General features: G+C 41.4%; 1 protein-coding gene across 1 annotated transcript in view; it reads right to left on the reverse strand.

The window, feature by feature from the left end:
- KLHL29 (kelch like family member 29) overlaps positions 1 to 18,281 on the reverse strand; it is a 76,487-nt gene extending 58,206 nt beyond the window's left edge. The window contains exons 1-3 of the mRNA XM_009642525.2: positions 18,275 to 18,281; positions 17,229 to 17,367; positions 1,429 to 1,628 (exon numbers count right to left, since the gene is read on the reverse strand). Coding sequence (XP_009640820.2) covers positions 1,429 to 1,628; positions 17,229 to 17,367; positions 18,275 to 18,281 — 346 coding nt within the window. The remainder of the gene's footprint in view (positions 1 to 1,428; positions 1,629 to 17,228; positions 17,368 to 18,274) is intronic.
- Between the last annotated feature and the right edge of the window lie 2,340 nt (positions 18,282 to 20,621).

A 20,621-nucleotide genomic window follows, 5' to 3' on the forward strand; every position in this document is an offset into this window, starting at 1 on the left:
ACAAGCGACATATAAAAAGCTGGAAAGAAGAGAAAAATGCAGTACCAGAGATCCTTTACTGATGCCTGCATTATCCCAGCCTAGTCACACCACTCATCTTGCCAGCAGGTCAGCTTAGCAGTGAAAATTAACACAGCAGTAAACTGGACTCATTGGAGTTTGTTTTGTTTTGTTTTGTTTTTAAATGAATGCAGCATTTTCTAAACTCTCATCTTCCACACTCTGTAATTCTAGATGTCAATTTTAAATGAGAACTGCCCAAGAAGAACCCATAGTTCATGTGGATTGAAGATGCATTTGGGGTCCAGAGAGAATGACATCTCCCATACCAAGTTGAGGGAGCCTGAATAGAAATCAGAGGTCCAAAAAAGGTATTTGGAACTTTGACATGGGAAGTAAGTCATGTAAGATCAAGCTCACACTTTTTGTATTAATAAGTTTGTGTTAATAATTGTAAATTATTACTGTCTCATTAACTGATATTATAACCACGTTAGTGAAGGAGCGGCATGTGACACAGGCAGGAATTTGAACCAACAAATGCTTTATTTGAGCTCCAGTTTTGGCTCCTCTTCTGCCATGACAGAAATGGGGCTGGATGGTTCCAGTTCAGACCAGTAAAGCTTAGTTGACTGAGCTGGTCACCTTGGACTGTTTTGAAATAGTCTATATTGGAAAATACACAGAGAATGCAAGGAGCAGGATGACACAGTGCTCTGGATGAGAAGGAATAGGCTTCTTGTGTGGCCATGGCAGGATGGACAGAAGCACTGGGTCTGTACACCCTCGCTGGGGCAAACACTCCCTGTACACGCAGGGCACTCCAGTTATCAATGGAGGGCAGAGCAACCTTTCATTCCCATCTGTGATGATGCATATCCATCAGACCATATCTCTACATGAAAGAACAAGCCCCGTCAACATTCAACCAGATCTTTTTTACAAGAACATTGAACATGTGAAGGATTTTCTCATGGATGCAAGAATATTGCAGATCCTGACTCCTCTGTGGGAGTCCACCTCCAACTCTTTCAGTGCTTGACCAAGCTGGCCTGGTGTGGCACCCAACATTTGCTGTCACAGTTATAAGCAACCTGCGCATAACAGCCCTGTATCTGTGTAGAGAACAACCTCTGGGAAACAAAATGTCACAAGTATGTAAGAAGATTCAACAAAAAAGTCTTCCCAAGATGTGAAAGCAGTTGCCACTCGAACAACAGTCTACACTTCTCTAGGTCATTTACCACTGGCCACTGTGTCAGCATTTTAAATTCAAATCTCAACCCAAATAAATAATGTGGGGTTTAAAATTTTATTTTATTATATTTAATCTTGGGTTTCCTAATTATCTTTTAAGAGTTATCAGAAGAAAGGCCTACAAACCTTGAAATGACATCTTAAAACCTCACTAGATGGAGTGATTCTTACCTAGAAATGAAACGCAGACTTTACAGAAAGTATGAAACTGGAACTTGCTGGCAGCTTCCAGTAGGGTTTTTGCATTGGCTGAATCTATGATCAAAGAACCTGTATAAACAAACTCCAGGAGTAATTCCAGGACATCCGCAGTGAGGTTGGACATGGCCAATTCCAGCTTCTCCCCGCTTCTGCTACTGTCTCGTGGTGACCTGGTAACAGCAGACAATTAAATTATGGACATTACACCATCCCCATGTTGTTGGCATTTATTGATTAGTGAGGGCTAGAAAATCGTTTTGCACCTCATTATATTTCTCCTTTTTTTTTTTTTGTTTACGGAAGCGAAGAATATGAATTTTAAAATAACTGAACTTAAAAACTTTAACTGGATCTGAAAGAGAAGAGTCTTAAAGCAAGTCTTACAAAAAATCTGTTTATTGCTACTCTGCATTTTCATGCAAAAACAGTTGCAAAAGAAAAGGAAAGGAAAAGAAAGAAAGAAAAAGAAAAACAAATGAGCCAACATTAATGAAAATGAGGAACAGGATTAGCTTTCAAAGGGAAACAATACATTTTAACATCTTGGTTAATATCTCATCTTCTGTGCATAATATAACTGTTAAGGAAAAAACACTCTCCAATTTCAAGAGAAAAGGTCATCTACTTTTTCAGGAATCCAGCACCGGAATAATTTTAAATGTCATGTGCATTTAAGGATACATTTAAAGACCTTTTCATAAAAAATAACAATAATAAATATTAATTTCTGTTTGGCTTGAACTTCTCAGCATGTTATCTTAAAGTTTAGATATGCCAGGCATATGCAGACGGTCATATAAATAAAATGTATCTATGCTTATTCTAAAAATCTATTGTTCCCTTTTAGGCACTAAAAAAAGGAAGCCCTTCATGGCAATTGCTTTGAAAACTGAATACAAGACAAGATAGACAGACAAAATGGTTAGAGCAAAGAAGGGAGAGGGGGGAAAACAACAACCAGCTCTGCCACGGAAGCCAGCAGCCATCCTCTAGGAGTTTCATGACTGTGGCCTACGGTTTTTCCTGCATGAAGTGCTGAACAATTTGGGGATCAAAGTATCTCCTGCATTTGAAGTGTGGATTAGTGCTTGTGAAATTATTGGACAAAAAGAAAATTATACTGAATTAAAAGTAAGGGCCCAGTTCTTAATGCATGGTTGGCTGATGTGTCTGCAACACTAAAGACAGGTTACACCTGAAAGACAAAAGTGATAATAAATTTGGTAACATCAAGGAGGGGAGGGGAAATCTGTTGGAGTAAGAAAATAAACTCTTTTAATGGTTAGGACCATCCAGCACCTTCTCAAAGAAACATGTACTTCTCCTAGTCACTGGACAGTCAACGTCTGCTCGCTCCAATTCTGCTAGAGTACTTGCAAAAGCCATTGCACGATTGACACAAAACCGGCATACGATGCTGCGTGACTCGTATGGACTGGCCAAAGCATCACTACTCACAGGCAATGCCAGCTTTAAGCATGCGCAAGAGCACTACCAACCTCTTGGATTCGCAAAGCTGTCTAGAAAGGTGATGGTCAGACCTCTACTACCGAAATGGAGGAAAAATAAACAACATAAGAGGTTCCGTTTTGTTCCCTTATAAAACATCATGACACTCCACCCACCCATCCCAATAACCCCTAAAATTATTTGGGGAAATGCCTAAAATTTCCATTGGGTGCTTTGTCACTGGTTTTCCATTGACTAGCCCTGTTCAAGTCAAGGGCACAGCTTTAATTCATATGCATCTTTGCAGGATCAAAGCTTTAAAGAGATTTCATTTTTCTACTGAAAGTATTTAGATGGTGTCCATTACGATAGTGGAGGACCAGCTAGGAGTCCTTCATTTCTTATGCTTCTCTAAGGTAGTGAACATCGGTTACTCCCATTCACAAAAGGAAACTGAGGCACAAGGAGACAAATACCCTCGCCTACGATCATAGAGAACGTCAGGGGCAAAGCAAGGAACTAAACCTCATTTTTTTTGTTCTAAATATTGGACTGTCCCTTTGCTTGGGAATACAGATGGGTTAGGTTCTACTCCACAAGCAGGTGGATAAGCATACATACTGATCACGACACCTGGGGTACCACAAGCGGATGGATAAGCACACATACTGATCACGACACCTGGGGTACCCCTGCATGCACAGATGTGCACGCTACCCTGAATCCTTATGCTTTATCACACCACAATATTCTTTCTGAACTCTTGAATATGGATTCAATTTTGCGCTCAAGGCAGAAAACCTCAGGTGTCAAAACACAAGAGTTGCCATTTCCTAGCTCCTCAAGAGGGTGTCAGAAAATGTTATTTTTTTTCTCTTTCTCACACTCACATATACCAGTAACATTCCCTATATCTGATTTATCTCCAGTTGCGCACACATCCGGTGCTGCACCCTGAGCTATCAAAATGCCTCTTGGTACCGATGTAATTCTTGCTGAATTGTTTCCAGAAGTGGTTTGTACCTGACAGCGAGTTCCTATTCACGTGGGCTGGTTAATAAGGACATTGCCTAAAATTTATGTGAGATTTGGAGGTACCCAGCAAGTGACAGACCCAGGCTCTTTGCACTGTGGGAAGCCTCACCATAAGCAATTATTTATTTAACGTGACTAATTGCACTGTGCTGGCGACGGCTGCGGGCTTGACTGCGTGTGACCCGGCAGGAATCACACGCTCTCTCCCAGCACGGAGATGAGGAGGCACAAAGGAAAGGATGCTGTGGCACCGGTGTCAGTGTAGACACATCCCCATGTTAGCAACAACTGCAAGCTGCTGTTTTTCAGAATAATTAAGTAATAATCTCTCTTACTTTGTAATACACCAAGCAATAAACTGCTGCTGCAATTGATTAAATGCCAAAAAAAAGCTAAGGTGTTTAATCAATCACTGGAGCCACTTACGGCAAATATAATACAAAGCTACAGAGATTATTGATATTACACAATGAGCCAGAAATGGGAAAGAAAATTATCCTTGTTCCTTCCTCGGCAATGCCTTGAATGTGTTGTGGTGTTTTGCTTGTGCTTTCTAAGCAACGGGCACTTTGGCTTCATGTTTAGCTGGTCCAAACACTGCGTCAAGGGGAAATTGCAGCTACCCTGGTTTCCATGCTGGGGATCTGGCTTGGTACGGGCTGGAGAATGGATGGGGAATTGGCTGAAGTGGGTCCTAATGGATCAAAAATGAATTTTTGAAGGACTGGAAGAAGACAACGTGGGGACGCAGACTGATGCGATTGAAGTGGGAAATGCACAGATAAATTTCCATAAATTTCAAGACCAGGTTGGACAGGAGTCTGACAAACCTGATCTAGTTAGCGGTGTCCCTGCTCACTGCAGGGGGGTTGGACTAGATGACCTCTAGGGGTCCCTTCCAACCCAAAACATTCTATGATTCTATGATTCTGTGGTTTCTGCTCTGAAATTATTTCAGTGAATCAGGTTCTGGCATCCCCCTCCAAATCTGACTAAAGCTTTCTGTGTTCCTTGTTTTCACATGTATTAAAATATCAATATGCTCTGTGCGGTTATACTTATATATTTGGGATGGAACCTTCTCTCCGCTACTCTAGAGGAACTGCAATGAAGTGGCTAAAGCAGTATTACAAGAACAGAATTTAGTCCTGTAAATGCATATGGAGTGGACTGGGGAAAATCTGTGCGAATGTATACAGCTGTGCCCCAAATAGCTCTGCCTGTATCACGTCAGGAGGAGCTTTGTCAGTGGCATGGGTAGATTCAAACGTTTAGAAACGTCTGCTCTCAGAAAAGCAGCGACTTCTTGCCTTAAGAGCTGGGAAAAGATACAGCTCTACGCAGTACATACGCTCCTGTCCCCCACTCCTGGCACAGACACGGGGTATTTTGGGAACGGGGAGCCTGCCTGCTTCGTGGCTCAGTCTCACTCGAAGCCAGGCAACGTACACTTATCGTCCGTGGACATCATTAAATGTGGCACATTCTGCTATTTGTTCGAACTCTGAAGTTTAAACAGAATGATGTCATTTTATTGGCCTTGTAATCATTGCTCATATTATAAAGGTCACACATTTCACATTGTGGCAGAAAATCAATAGCTCTCCCAACAGCCTCTGGGGGAAAAAGTTTTGCTTCTGAAGAATAATATATAATAAACAATTTTAGTCCTTACTTTATCGTGGCTGTAATCTTGGAGAATAGCTGCAGTAAAAATCTGGCAAAGGCTGATATATAAACTCATTAAAATTAGGAAGTGATTTAGAACAGGACTTTTTAAGAGATTTATCTTGAGCTAAACAGCAAAGAGGTTTGTTTAGGTCTACATTTAAACAAGCTCCAAGAGCTCTTTAACAGTTTAATTTTATGGTAGCTGTTGGGAAATTCTTTCAGATTTACAGATCATGTATTTCTCCAGCAAGGTGATAGACCTGAGCAGCGTGCAAGCAGAACTGAACCTGCAGATAAGCAGGAAGCACAGGTACACTCTGAATGGGTAAGGGGGACTTACGGAAAAATAGTTTGCATTGTCTGGAATAATTAGGTCTAACGAAATAAAGCCAAGGCCTTGAAGACACTCTGGCTACTTATCCTTCAACTTCATTATTTAAACTAGAGAAGACAAAGGCACTGGGAACCTTTTAAAGCAAAAGATGGCTTGACTACGCTCTCAAATAAGAAATCAAAATCGGTGTCCCTTTCTATTAATTAATATATAGAAACGAGCTAAAGTGTTTAAACACTGATAGCAGGAAAATAGCCCTAAAACCTCATCTACAAGATTAGGTGTGGACCTGACAAAAGAAAAAGGAGAGAACTTTACATTTTTGGTATTCTTTTGTCCTTGAAAATCATTTTGATACATGTAATCCACACAGAGCAGAATCAGTGCTAGCGTTTTCATGCTTAACAACGATGCAACCCACTTTTCTGTACCCTGAGTTATAAATATATGTGTATCTATGCATTTTCCCCATATTATTCGTATCAACGTGTTCACTGAAGAGAACTTCTGTGAGCTTCAGTTCAAAACATTTAATAGTGAGAAGCCTTGATTTGCAAAGCCACATTCAGAGTCTGGCTAAAGTAGCTGTGTAAGTGAAACACCGCTAGCGCATCAATTTGTCAATTTATGGACAGCGCTCCCGCCTCTAATTCAGGCTTCCCTCATGGTTTGGATATGTTGCCTTTAACCGGCTCGCAACATTATTTTGACTGACTAATGGTTTGGCTACAGCCTCGCTCCATTTTACATCAAATACGAGAAGCTACCTATACCCGGTACAGATGCCAGCCAACTCTCTGTTTACAAGCTATAGTCACAAAGTCAAAACAAATTCTGGATGTTCAAAATGGAGCCATCTGCACGGAATAAACATGAAAAATGTGAAACATTTTATGTAAATGTACATTACTGCCTAGGAACAGTTGGTTCAGCTTCCTCGCAGGCTGCCTGGTTGGGAACAGGAGGACTGACAGAGCTTGTGACACCTATTTACATTCGAAGCCATATGACTCACGGCGCTGTAGACTCAAAGGTATGACGTATATTTAAGCTTTGTGCTCCAAAAGGGCACTGAAACGATGGATTAGCTTTTGAAATAACGGCATGTTTGGGATTATCATGTGCGATCTTTGTGCCTTTTCCTTTCTGCCTCTCCAAGGTCCAACACCTCCCATCATTACCTGCTTCTCCCAACAGGAGACAATGGCAAAGAGTAAACCAGCCTCAGTTTACACTCAGAATTTGTTTTTAACAAATAGGAAATCAGACTGATTCTGGTAGCGTAACAACAACAAAAAGCCACCTTTGACTGTCTATTGCTCAGGGCCTCATGCAACGCAAGGATTTGAATATCCTCCACTAAAAGCACAGGTTTGAGCTAACGGGGAGCTATGGGACTGCCGGCACGCAGGCGGGAGCTCCAGCTCCACCCTTGACCGAGGCAGCTGAAGCCCTGATTTTGGGGCTGGTCCCTCCCTGCATGGACCGAAGCAACGGCCGGTCCCACGGCCAGCCGCTTGCTGGCCTCTTCACCTCGCGCCCTCCCACGATCTGCCCCGTCAGCTCGACACACTGATCTTGCCGGCTTGCTTTCATAATTAGGAACATAAATGTTTACCCTACATTAACTGTGTTCCCATTCCCCTAGAGCAAAATATTTGCTACCCAGATAGATAGAACCAAAAAATAAAAAAAATAAAAAAAATTAAAAAAGTCAAATTAAATTGCTCTGTTCCCTGGACAGTGTTTTGGTCTCCAGAAAACAGAAATATAAGATTTTTATGTAAGATGAAGCATTTAAATGAAGAGAAGGTACTTCTTTTTATGGCTGTCAAATTATTTTGATTACCAAAGAAAGGACTCCAGACTGGGATAGGCAGCTTCTCATGAGGCTTAAGAGTCTGTTAGCTGTGTGCTCATTAAAAACTCCTGTTCCAGTCTATACAATTTAGACTGAACATCTTGTTTACTGTGGAACATAACCCTTAAAGCACTGCAACTCCAGGCAAAGAAGAGAGTGCAATGCTGCTGCATCTTAACTGTCCACTATTTGACTTTTCATCATCTTCAGAGTTATTAATGGTTCAAAACCCACATGCCTATGTATCTTGGGAGAAGTAACAAAGAAAACTTAAGTTATGTTATAGCCAGCCTTCAGCTACGAACGGAACAGACACAACACTCTACATGGAAAGTTGTATTTCATACCGGAGAGCTTGATTTATCATAATTACACGCTCATGAGATATAAAAGCAGAGATGCCCACACATACCAACATACATTTCCACAACACACGTGCCAAGATGCATGTGCATGCTGAGGTACCAGGTTATTTACTGAGTTATTCAAGTTTATGCAGCTGCAAGGTAATCAATCATGTAAATGATGACAGGAAGGGACATTTATAGAGCAACATCATTGCAATATGTATGTCATAAGGCACTGAATGTTCTATTAAGTAGGATTTTTTAAAAAAATAAATTACAGCCTAGCATTGCCTCTCCTTTGGAATTAGTTTATCAGCTCAAAATGTATTAACTTGCAAATCTCTGCCTTCGTTATACTATCTTGTAGATAAATATTATCTTTGAGCCTCAGCCACTACACATCTGTCTCATGAGAGATGAAAACATATACTGTAATGGTGCTATTGTATGATTACGATAAGGAACTAGTAAAATCACAAGATTAAATAAATTACATTGTTTAAACACAGGCTTGCAAATTTGTCATAAAAATTTACCTGACCAACAAATCCATTTGCTCACTTTTTACCAGGACGTTGATACAAATAATGTTCCTTGTTCCAGGCAAACAAAATTTGGCAAGACCAGTGTAACTTATTAGGGTCAGACACTGCCAGTTTGCACCTGCTCTATCAGAAGAAAATCAGGAAAATTAATGGCTGTGAGCTCGGGCATGCACTAGCAGCTCCTGCTAATTCACCATCACAGAAATGATCATTACAAACCAAGGCGAGCAACGGGATTAACAGCAAATGCTTTTGTTCATGGACAACATGGCCAGAATGAAATAAAACAAACAAAAGAGCCACGTCTCCTCTATACCCTTAATGCTATTCACCGACGGAACACAATCTAATTGCTCGGTCAAGACTGTTTCTAAAGGCACGGGATCAACGGCAGCCTGGAACGCTATAGTGTCGGAGATCAGAGGCGGAGGCACAAATCTGCCTCCCTGCTGAGATTTAAGAATGAAGATGACGAGTTTGAAGATGCTGGCTTAAACGCCTAGCGAGTGAACGAAGAAGTCAATAGCGAGTGCCCTTGGAAGAACAGCATTTCATGCCCCGGACTTTTGCTAGGGACTGAGAATAAACTGAATTTCATGAGGTACTTAGTGGAGAAGCAAAAAAACTGGGCCAACTTATTAACAGCACAGGATCTAACTTGTTTGCAAGTATCTCTGGCAGCCTAATTCAGCAAATATGTGGCAAAATAGCCTGGGGTGAGAGATACTATTTGTTAAAGGTAAATAAAAGATGCAGGCAGGTTTTGGTGGATTATATGGGAAGGAAGATTAAAAATAAAATGACAGAATAAAAAATTTATTCTCCTCAAACTTAAAGCTCACCCCCTTAACCAAGTCCTATCTGATTTGTTTTAATGATATTTATTACACCATCAAAAACCAGCTTAGCAGAGAGCTGGCATTATGCAGCTAATAAATGTGTTTCTTAGGAATGTGGTGAAATTTATACAAGTAATTATCTAGGTAAGTCTATCCAAGGCTCTTTCTCATCATTGCAATGTCTACAGGGAAAACAATAATAAAATAATGATAACCACAATTATTATTTATTATTACTACTATGATTATGGTAGTGCCCAAAGATCCCAATCAGCATTTCAGTAATTAGAACTAATTCTGTCAGGCACTGGTTCTTTCTCACTTGGCTATGGGGTGTTGCTAGTGCTTTTCTATGGTATACGTAGAGCCAGCCTGTGCTCTGGGCATCAGTGAAAGGTAATATAGGTAATATATAGGTAATGTATAGGTAATACATATCGCATCCCCTATGACCGCAGCATCTGCGGGAAGGGCAGGTAGCTCTTCCCACCCCATCAGTCGCTGCCCACACCACCCTGCAGAACTGCTCGAGTATTTCTGTCACCGAAGCTTAGTGCTATGCAAGCAAAAAGATGGGATCCTGATCCAATATGATCATAACCCGGTCATATTAATTCAAATTCATTATCCCAATCCAGCAGTGGCTAATCCTTGATGATTTAAATGAAAGGAAGTGAACCGCTGATCCCTGGAGCTACCTGCGAGCACGCTGGAGTCGGAGATTTGATTACCCTCGGTTTAGGGCAAGACTGGCTTTTGGAAGTGGCCCAAAAATGACAGCTTTCAAGAACATGGCTCCAATTTCTATGCCGTGGAAGGTTTTTTCATTGTCTTTGATCCATTTAGCTTGAACTGCTCCTCATTAGGTAACTGTTCCCTTTCACCCCTGAATTTCGACACAGTCAGGGCTGTGAGATGTAAGTAAATATAGGTAGGTTGCCTGCACCGGCATCTTCTGAGTGGTTGTACGACAGCTGCATGGCTTGCAGATAGGTCTGGCAAGAGAGGTGATTAGTCTGTCATTCCTTGGATAAGATTTGCAGGATTTGTAGTTGTGTCTAGAAATTATGTGAGCGAGAAGCCCAAACTGCAGTCAATAGAGATGCTGTCAATGAGCGAGAGGAGCGAGAGGTTAAGTGATTCTGCTCGGTGCTTCCGCGAGCTGCAGCCATTAGGAGGCAGAAGCTTAATTTCTGCGCTGCACCTCGAGGCTTGAAAAGGAGCCTTTCCGTCCTCCTTGCCACAGTTTCTCTTCAGAGTGGGGCACATCGATCTCTCCCTCCTTTCAGAGCAGCGGCCAGACCCAAGCCACTCACCCTCCCAATCCATGGCCATGCTCGCCAGGCTGGAAACAGTCGGGCTGCGACGCCTGCTATGGGTTTTGAGGCAGTTCCTTAAGCCTGGCAGCCCAGCAACACCACTGATTATTTGTAAGCTGCAATTCATTTATGGAGAAGACCATACATTTTTGCTTGATGACAACATGTTTCCCAAGGCCTGGCAGCTGCAAAATTTGAAACCCAGCAGGCAGCTCCGAGAGGCGGGCGGGAGCGCGGCTGCTCAGCCGGGCAGAGCCAGCGGAGTGCACTCGGCAAAAGGGGCCTCCAAAAGCAGAGAGCTGTTTGCCATGCCAGGATTTTGCGCCCAACACACAGCAATTATCAGTCCCTCGTTTAAAAGAAAAATGTCGTCGACGGTGTAATTTACACCTGCACCCTGGCAGTAAAGGGTGAAGAGTATTTTAGACTCCCGTGCAACCTCCCATTCTCACACCCTCCTTTAAATGGTTTAACAGAAACCGCTGGCGCTGTCTGTCTAGGCACAATATACCTCTCCTGGCACCTGAAACAAACATCGTATTTTTAACTCCCTATTTCTCTTTATTTCAAAGAAATGTTATCATTTGTTTCCACGTTCATTCTGTTCCACAGCGGAGCTGAAGCATGCAGATGTAGAAACGCTGCCTGCTCCTCTCCCAGAGTTAAAAGCAAGGTTCTTAATAAGCAGGAAAACACGAAGGGGTCACTAAGAGTAGATTTTTCTTTCATCTGCTATTTCTCATTTTGGGCTTTTTACAACGTAAACACAAACCAGACAGTCTGTTTTCCAGACACCTAAATGCTTTTGCAGTTTTGTCAGGCTGTTTCAGATGGATAGTGGCAGGTTTCTCTGTCTTGCATCCAAATGCTGCCTTTCCACACAATGGTGTAAAATGCAGAATGACATCCCTGGCTTCAGCGTAGGTGTAAAGCAAAAGGAATTTGGTCCTCTCACCCTAAATGCTTTACCTCTCCCGCCTTCCTGCCCTGCCTTCAAGCCCTAAGAGAGTATATACAACCCTGGTTTAGGGGGAAAAAAAAATAAAATCTGAACACTTTCGAAAGAGGCAAGGTATCGTGGAAAAGCAATTTGGCCATGAAGCCACTGGCTGTGCTCCTTAGGAAAAGAAGGATGAACACAGCATTGCCAGATTACCCTGCATCGAAAATGCTCGCCTCTTGTGACAGAATCTCTGTGTATGTGACTTACTGCTCTGGGCTAGCGAAATTAGGCAGCCAGGATGACTTCAAGATTAGGAAGCATCACTGAAATCAAATCTTGAAAAGATAAAGCTTGTAGGGCAGGACCTTTAGTAACTGACCGCAGAGAAATAAAACTGAAGTCTGCTTACAAAAGCCAGCATTTTGGCCACACAGAGACTTCTGTGTCAAGTGCTTTCTATTATAAATGTCATATTTGGTAGAGATTCCAGTGCTTTGGGTTGGATTAAGAAGAAAGCAGCAAATTAAAATGTTCCGGTGAAACTCTCTTTGTTACGGAAATATCAGACATTCCATTTATCCAGCAGCTGCATTTGTCTATCCCAAACACAGCTGGAAAAAAATGATGCCTCTTCATGGGATTTTCTGTTCCTTCCTTCCTTCTAGAACACACACACACACAAATATATTCCACCATTTCTCCTAGGGCAGATGGTAGAAAGACACAGAGCTCATTTCTCTCCTCCCCCAAACCAAGGAGGTGTAGCTACAAGATGGGCTTAAGTAAGAAAATCTGTGCTCTGAGAGAGGGGCATTTTAGATACGGGGGTTTTGATGGATCCTGATCTACTTCTTCCTTTCTCTGTACGTATATAAGCATAGGTATGTGACAGTCAGGAAGGAATCACGTACTTTAGTCAGCTACGATTCCGGTGTCTGATCAGAGCTGGGTTACCAGCCTCTCTCTGTGGGCAATGACAAGCGAACACTTCCAGAAGGCAATTCATGTTATTTATCATAAGGTGGGATGAGTTGCCCTATGGACATTCCTGTCTTCCCGGACAACTGCAGCGGAAGCCTAGATAACCGGCTTAGGCTGGACCCCTGAAGGAAGCAAGGCAACACCCATCTTGAGTTTAGAGTCTAAGCAAATCACCTCGCCTCTCTCTTTAGTAATATTAAAGAGCGATGGCCTCCTCCTTCATCTTGTATCTTAGACACCAATTTAGGGTGAGAGGACTTGCCTCCTGGAGAGGTCTGTCTCCCTCTTTGCAGAATACAGCAGCAGTCTAGAAGGTGAGGCTAGACTACATCTGCCTTAGATGCCAACCTTGGGCCTGAATGTTGGTTGACTAACAGCAAGAGACAAGCACCTCTCATTGCTCCCGAGGGATCTCCTGCCTGCCTGCACACAGGTACCTGAGTAAGGAGAAAAGGCTCCTTCTGGAAGCCTTCAAGGTGCTTCTCTTCATTGCCTGTACCATAAATTAGGTCTTTGCTTTGGGAGGGCTGATTTCTTAAGTAACTATAATACAGGTGCCAAATTATATTATATTATTATATTAGAGGCCAAAGTCAAGCAGACTGGAAGCAACTGTGGTTGGCGGTACACTCAAAATATCTAAAATGGTATTTGGAGGACAGATCCCTATTCCAGCTGCTATTTATCATCCATTTTGTCCTTAAGTCCTGTACTGCAGAAGTCTTGTATGGGTCACAGTTTGAAGAAGCTGACTAACCACACGATTTCCCTAAGCGCTGATAAAGTATATCAACTCTTCAATATGCTCTATGCCTGAAGGAGCAAGCAGTAAGGCCAAGTACTCAACCCCCATACCTGTCATAAAGCAGGCTCGAATATTCACCACAAAAAATAATATACTTTAAAGGGGATTTTATGAAGAAAACTTAAGGAAACCTAGCGCTCCCCAATTATGTTTAATATTGTATAAAATTGCTCCTGGGGTTGTTAGTGATAGCCCCACAGCCCCTGAGGTTATTGCAGCATGTCCTACTGCGGGACCAGCCTTGAGCACGCACCCATCTTCCCACATCCCCATCCCTCCTCTGTATCTCGCTTTCCTCCCTTCCTGGGGACAGTGAAGTGGAACAGACCTCAGGAACATTTCACACCTCCTGTTCCTAATACACCTAACCCTTTTCAGATGATTTCAGACCTTTTCAGTGAAAGACTAAGGGTAGTTTTTATGGTCAGCTGCTGTTGGGAGGGAGATGAACGTCAAGTCCTGGCTTAAGGTTGAGCGCTGTGCAGCTCCTGACAGGGACTGCTTAACTCGTTCCCAACAGCACAGTGCTTGGTGCAGTGCAGAGCTTAGGCTCAGGACTGGACTAATCCCACCTCAAAAAGTCCATGCTTATATATTCAGAAGATAAATCACATGGAATAAGAACGTTTCTGGACAAGGACTAGAATCCTCAGCACATTGCAGGATTAACCATTTTCTGAGAAACTAAGGGCGCCTCAAAGTATGCTCTCATTGCCAAATTTGTTACATAAATAACTTCAGAATTGTTTTGGTCAATCTAACCCGGCTCTCGTCTCTTCACTACAGTGCAATAAAAACAATGTATTTTTTCCCCCGTTACGACTAATTCTCATCAAACAGCCTTCCTCAAAATGGGCAGCAAGTCTAGTTCTAGTATGCTTTTTGTCTATATTTTGGGGTTTTTTTGAGGAGGGGATAATCGATCTTATTTGTTTTTGAACATTTCTCTTTTATTCTTTTGAGACACTGCTTGCTATTCTACCATCAGATACCAACTCCAACACACAGTGGAATCAATGGCAGAACATGAGATTAACAATAACTAGCCGGTGGCAAAGAACAGCCGAAGTAAATACTCTGAAAGATATTCTTTTTCTGCATGTTTATACAGATGCACATAGCACCTTCATGAATAGAACATCTTCTCATTGACGTTTCTGGTGACCTATTGGTGCCTTCGGTTGGAATGGCATTAAGAGTTTAACCCTAGCATGCACTGATTTAAATGGCCTCTATATTATACTTAATATAAAGAGATCTCCCTTATTCTTCAAGAAAACCTGCTGTTTCTTGTTTTGATTTTTATAATAATACAAAGATAAAAATCACATGAAGCTTTATTAAAGTACCATCTCAAAGGAGATGCTAACAGGAGAGGATTCTAGACATGTTGTATTTATAAACCTACTGACTCTGTGAACTATAATGATTTTGTATTTTTAAGGGCATGATCCTGCAAAATACTGAGTACCTCTTGCAACTTGAGTCCTTGACTTTCATTGACTTCACAGGGTTTCTAAAAGGACTAGGCCTTTCACTGCAAGTATCCTCTAAAAAGCAAGTCTTCAGAAATTCCACCCCATAGCCCTGAGTTTATTGCCTCGCAAAGACACATTTGCTCAGTTTACAGGTGAGTATTTATTTTTCTCACCTGACAGTTTTGCAAACTCAACTAGACATCAAGCTGGATTTTTCCCTATTCAAGCATCATCATCAGTAATAAAGGTCTTTTTGCCTTGGATACACCTGTGCAACTCCATTAGCCTTCATCAAGGTTACATGTGTGCAACTGAGGTTATATATGGAAGACAACTGGGATGGAGAGACCAGACTGTGGATACAAATCGACCTCTGGAATATTTATTGCTGCTGATGATGTGAAAGGTGGCAAAAAGTGGTGAGGTTGGCAAATGGGCTAAACCTTTCACTATTTTTTTCTTGTAACACATGTGAGCCTTAGGTGAGCACCTGAAAGACAGTAAATGCTGAAATCGGGGGTTTTGCTTTCATAGCCTTTTTTTCAGAGCATTTAAAAAGTTTGTTTGTTTGTTTGTTTGTTTTAAATGAGTTCATATCAGAGCAGTGTTCAGTCTAAAGTACATCTCTATTTGATAACTAAATAATAAAGCAGCAACATTCCTCAGTGTGCTTCTAGAAATAGATGCTGTCTGGTGACTTCTGCATGCAAGCAGATGTCTTCGCAGCAAAATCCAAATGACAGTCTGTGGCCTGTCAGTTATTGGATTTCTGTAAGTTGATTCTAAGATTTTCTTTTCCTATAGACTCTACTCCTTATCGCCCTAAAAAGCATATACTGTAGCCTTAACAATTAAATGATAATGAGCAGACAGAAGAGAAAGGAGAGGAGAGATCTGGCATAGCTACAGCTAGCAATCATTAGATTTACAGAGGGGAAAAGACATGCTTCCTAGGCCAACATATTTTTTATGAATAATTGATAAGGCAGTCAGCACAGTTATATCAAGGAAATGTAATATATATCCATAATTATAAAACCAGCTTTGTGCAAAAGGACATAATACACTGAAAGGAGATACCAGCCAATATGCCATCCTGAAATAAAATACAGTCACTATTGTGTTAGTTGGCAAAATTTAAATACAGGATTTGAAGCAAGCAAAATGTTCTTTAATCCCACTTTTTAGCACAGTCCAGGCTCAGTCTGCTCAGGAAAATACTGCAAGGCAAAATCAGCAGCTGCATTAATTTGCTGATGATTGAGAGAAAAATGAAAGTTATCCTCATGGTTTTTTTCTCCCTACTTGCTACTCTAACTTACTAATAATACGAGAGTACCAATTTATTCCTATGCGAGTATATGAAGCATACAAATTGAAAAATCAATGTAATGGAAAAAAAAGATTATCATGCACTGTTTAGAATCAATCAGCTAGAAACAGAGGGGGGAAAATGCGAAGGCGGAGACATGATGTTTAGAAAATGTACATATCGTGCCTACCCTAAGCTAGAGTGTTTGTAGGAAAAATCTACCCTGAGTCTAACATGCAGACTGAGCTATATTTTGACCAGAAAATCGTCTTATTTCCAATCTTTTCTAGAGAAATTCATCAGTTGTCTTTTCTTCTTTTAAAAGTCCCCAGAAAATAAAAATATCAATCCCTTTGCCCATAAAAGCCACACAAAAGCATGTAACAAAGATTTCAGGGTGAAGGGATCACGATACTCAAAATGCTTTATTAGCACGATGTCTCAGCATCGTTCACCAGAACGCTGACGGCTTATTGTAGCCCGAAGGACAGACTTTTGTCGTATGTGACAGAGTCCCTTGAAAACATCGACAGCAATACTTTTCAAGTTGTGGTCTGAATCACCATTAGCAATTGAGTTTAAAACTTAGATCTCTCAGTGGTGGAACACTTTCTTCGGCCCAAACTGGCCTCTACTGATCAGAAATAATTACACTGTACGAGTCAGATGTGTAACGAATGGGTCTGAGTCTCAGTTTGGAAATACATTCAGAGGAGGCGGAAAGAATGGCTACTGGCTCTGTGACAGGAGATTCAATCTTCATAAACCTGCAAGAGAGGGGAGGAAAAAAAAGCGACACAAATGCGCCCTACAAAAGAACAGAGCAGATCACAGCTGGAAGGAAGGCAAACCTTTTAATCAGGTCCTTGAAATACAAGCTGCAGGAAGCTAGAACATTTTGGTGGACTTCAAACTCTTTGCCTTCAACAATAATTTTCAGGTCTGTAAACTCTTTCGCTCTGCGTTGCTGGTTCAACTCCTTCAACATTTCTGCAGAACAGAGAAGACAGACAGTGCCAGGGTTCCCATTAAGAGTTTTTTTTTTTACTTTTTACTTTTCATTTTTTTTTTTTTTTTTTGTAAAGAAGTAGAGAAACAGGAAACAACTGATATATTTGTTGGTAAGATTGGCTCAACACAGACAGTCAGAAGTTACAAACATAACATATTAAAAAAAGAAAAAGAAAAAGCAGGAACCAGTAGGTCTAAACAACTGAAATATATATACATAAAAAAAAGCAAAAACGATCCTCAATTTGGAGGGGTTAAAAACGAAAACAAAATATTTCAGCATCAGCAAATTAGAAACACAGAAAATACATTATCACAGAAAAGTTAAAATAATTTGTTGTAATAAAAATCAAGAGCTAATGAATTTCTATCCAAATGTAAATAAGTTCTGAACATACTAGAATAATATTAGTAAAAATATGGTATTATGATGCAATATGAACTGGATATGGGTCAAAATAATAAAACCACAAAACCTGCAAAAATAACTTATCCTTAACATAGTAAAAATGTGTTAAGCCTTTCAGTTAACAGAATAAAATGCTGCTTTGAAATAATATATAAATTACAGTGCATAAAAAATTAGCCAGATTATCGATGCATTTTGCAATATACCTCAGCCATATAGACTACAATTGTATATGTTTTAGAATTAGCTTAAAAGCATCCTTATGATAAAAAATAATCTCACGCAGAGAATAAATTACTGCCTTTTACAGCAATTCCCATTTTTTGCACTCCAAGGATTTTTACTATCACAGCATTTTTATTTTTTAGCCTTCAATGGCTTCATTTACAGCAACAATCAACTTTCACACATCATGAAAGAATCGTAATGATTAAAATAACCTATGAAAGTGTTTCCATCCTGCAATAAAGCACCTACCTTGCATGATGCCTCCTTTTAAAAAGCCTATTGGTACTAACAGAATGAAATAATAGCAAGCCACGTCTTCACGTGTGGATGTGAACTACGAAGCAACCTACACGCTCTGTATACCGGCTGGACTTTTAAGGGTAAGACTTCCCTCCAACTTTGTGGACCGAAGTGGCTATCAAGATGAATAATATACTTTTCACCTAGGCAATAGCCTGGTGGTTCAGAAGCCAGTGACCAAGATGATAAAAGAGCTGATTTTAAATACTAAAGGATTTGGGTTTTATTTTATGTTTGCAATAGGTCAAGGTTCTCATTTTCTCAGTGTAACACCCTGAACACATTCTTCTTCAGACAGATCTGTAAATCAACAACGGTTCTTTACACGGAGTCCCTCCTTACACAAAGCAAAAGGGACCTGAAGAGAGCGTAACTGTACAACCATACAACTGTAACTGCGCTTCAAGCCGCTGTTGGCCTTGGGCAATGGGCTGCCAAAGCATCACCAAAGGGCCTCACGGTGAAAGGAAGGCCCACATAATCTTTGTGTTCTCCTGCTTCCCCAATGAAACTCAACAGGAATCATTTCAGCAAAGCGCTTGTGGATGAACAACATGAACGCATGCAAATACACAACTGTTGCCTGAAAAGAAATGGAAGTTCTCCCAAGCCCCAACAGCGGTGGTGCGCATTTTTCAGGCCTAAGTAAATAAATGTCACCTTGCACATTTATGTCTATTTAATGGAAACACAGTGGTGTCTGAAAGGCTAATTATTCCGTGCTGAAATGGGTCAGTGCTCTCCAGAGAGCAAGCAAATGTTTAGAGAGGCCACAGAAGTAACAGCAGGCTTGTGTCAGATCTATAACAGGGGGAAATAAAGCACTCTGTGCTGTGGGTGCTATAGCGGGGGCTATTTTTAACAAATCCATCTGAGCTAAAGCACAGCGACACATTTCAAGCAAAACTTGAAGCGGGATCCAAATGTTCGCTCTTCTGCAGGCAAGTTTCAGGCCTTTGCTGGAGATCTGGTGCCTAAAGTCTGACTCGATCACGAGCGCTTCAGGCCTCGGTGAAAGCCCAAGGATGCTCTGGACACCAAGGGCTGTTTTACCTGATTTAGGGTTAAAGTGACTACAGTCTTTGGTTTCACAGGAACAGCACCAGGTGCTTTCTTAGCTGCATACTTTTGGAGGCAACTGTGAAGGAAGTATTTTTCCATCCCTTTTCACTTACGAACTTTTTTTTTTTTGCTTTTTCCACTTTCACTTACAGCAACTACATTTTCCTCCTGCCCAATTTTCTATCATTTCATGCCTTAAAGACAGCAACTTTTCCCTCTAAACTTTCTGATACTCTTATCCCCTACTTAATTTCAGTTTTGTTTTCTGTCATTCCCCTTTTCAAATTTGCTCAACTACTGTCCTCCACCCCCATTTGCACTTTCGGTACATTCCTATTCAAGATCCTTTTCTCTGTGGCTTTGCAATTTTCCTTGCATAAGCCATTCAAGACAAGGGCCCCAACCAAGTCCAAGTCATATAAGTTTAAGATTACGCTTATACGAGGGGTCAATCTCCATCTCACCTCCTTCCATTTCCTCCTTTGAAAGCTCATGACCAATTATTCTTGGCATTCAAAGAGCACAACTAGATGAATAGCAACTGCATAGATGGATCCTGTGCTCCCAGAGAGGAGAAGAGAGGAAACAGTTTGGTTGCACTCTGAATGGGCCGGGGCTTTTTGGTGGTGGGCTCAGGGTAAGCAGGATAGCAGAGACCATCTGTAAACTCATGAAGATGGCTGAGATTTCTGAATAACAAGACACAAAATTCAGCCACTGCAGGGATGGACGCTGTGCTCTTTGTACTATCCCCAGTATTGCGAGAGCTGGTTTGAGCATCCAAGTCCCCAGATGGCTCCCCCAGGTAATGAGCTGATTGCCTGGACTTTATTGAGCACCCTTTAATTACATCCAGTCCTGCAGTTCCTGGGCACAGTTTCTATCTATGCTCTTTACACGCTTTGGTGTGCTTTGTACTGCATGCCTTCATTAAGGGATGCAAACCAGAAAACACGTCTGGAGCAGTGGTGGATTCCGGCTCATAAAAACCCAGAAATCCGAGCAAGCCCTCATCAGACACCGAAGCTTCTCTTTTTCCCATAGCCATTGGGAGGACGCAGTTCCCTCCTCGTCCCCCTGACTTGCTGTGCTGTCCTCCACAGAGAGATGCCTACGAACAGTCCTGTACTTTCTGTAGCTCAGTTTCTGAACTAGAAAGAGAAGAGGCAGGTGGAGAGGGGAAGGAAGTCAGGAGACTGCATTGATTCATCGATCTTCCTTGCTGAGCCCCCTT

Source organism: Egretta garzetta, unplaced genomic scaffold (genome assembly GCF_000687185.1).
Source record: "Egretta garzetta isolate BGI_Z169 unplaced genomic scaffold, ASM68718v1 scaffold87, whole genome shotgun sequence".
In the NCBI taxonomy this organism is placed as follows: Eukaryota; Metazoa; Chordata; class Aves; order Pelecaniformes; family Ardeidae; genus Egretta; species Egretta garzetta.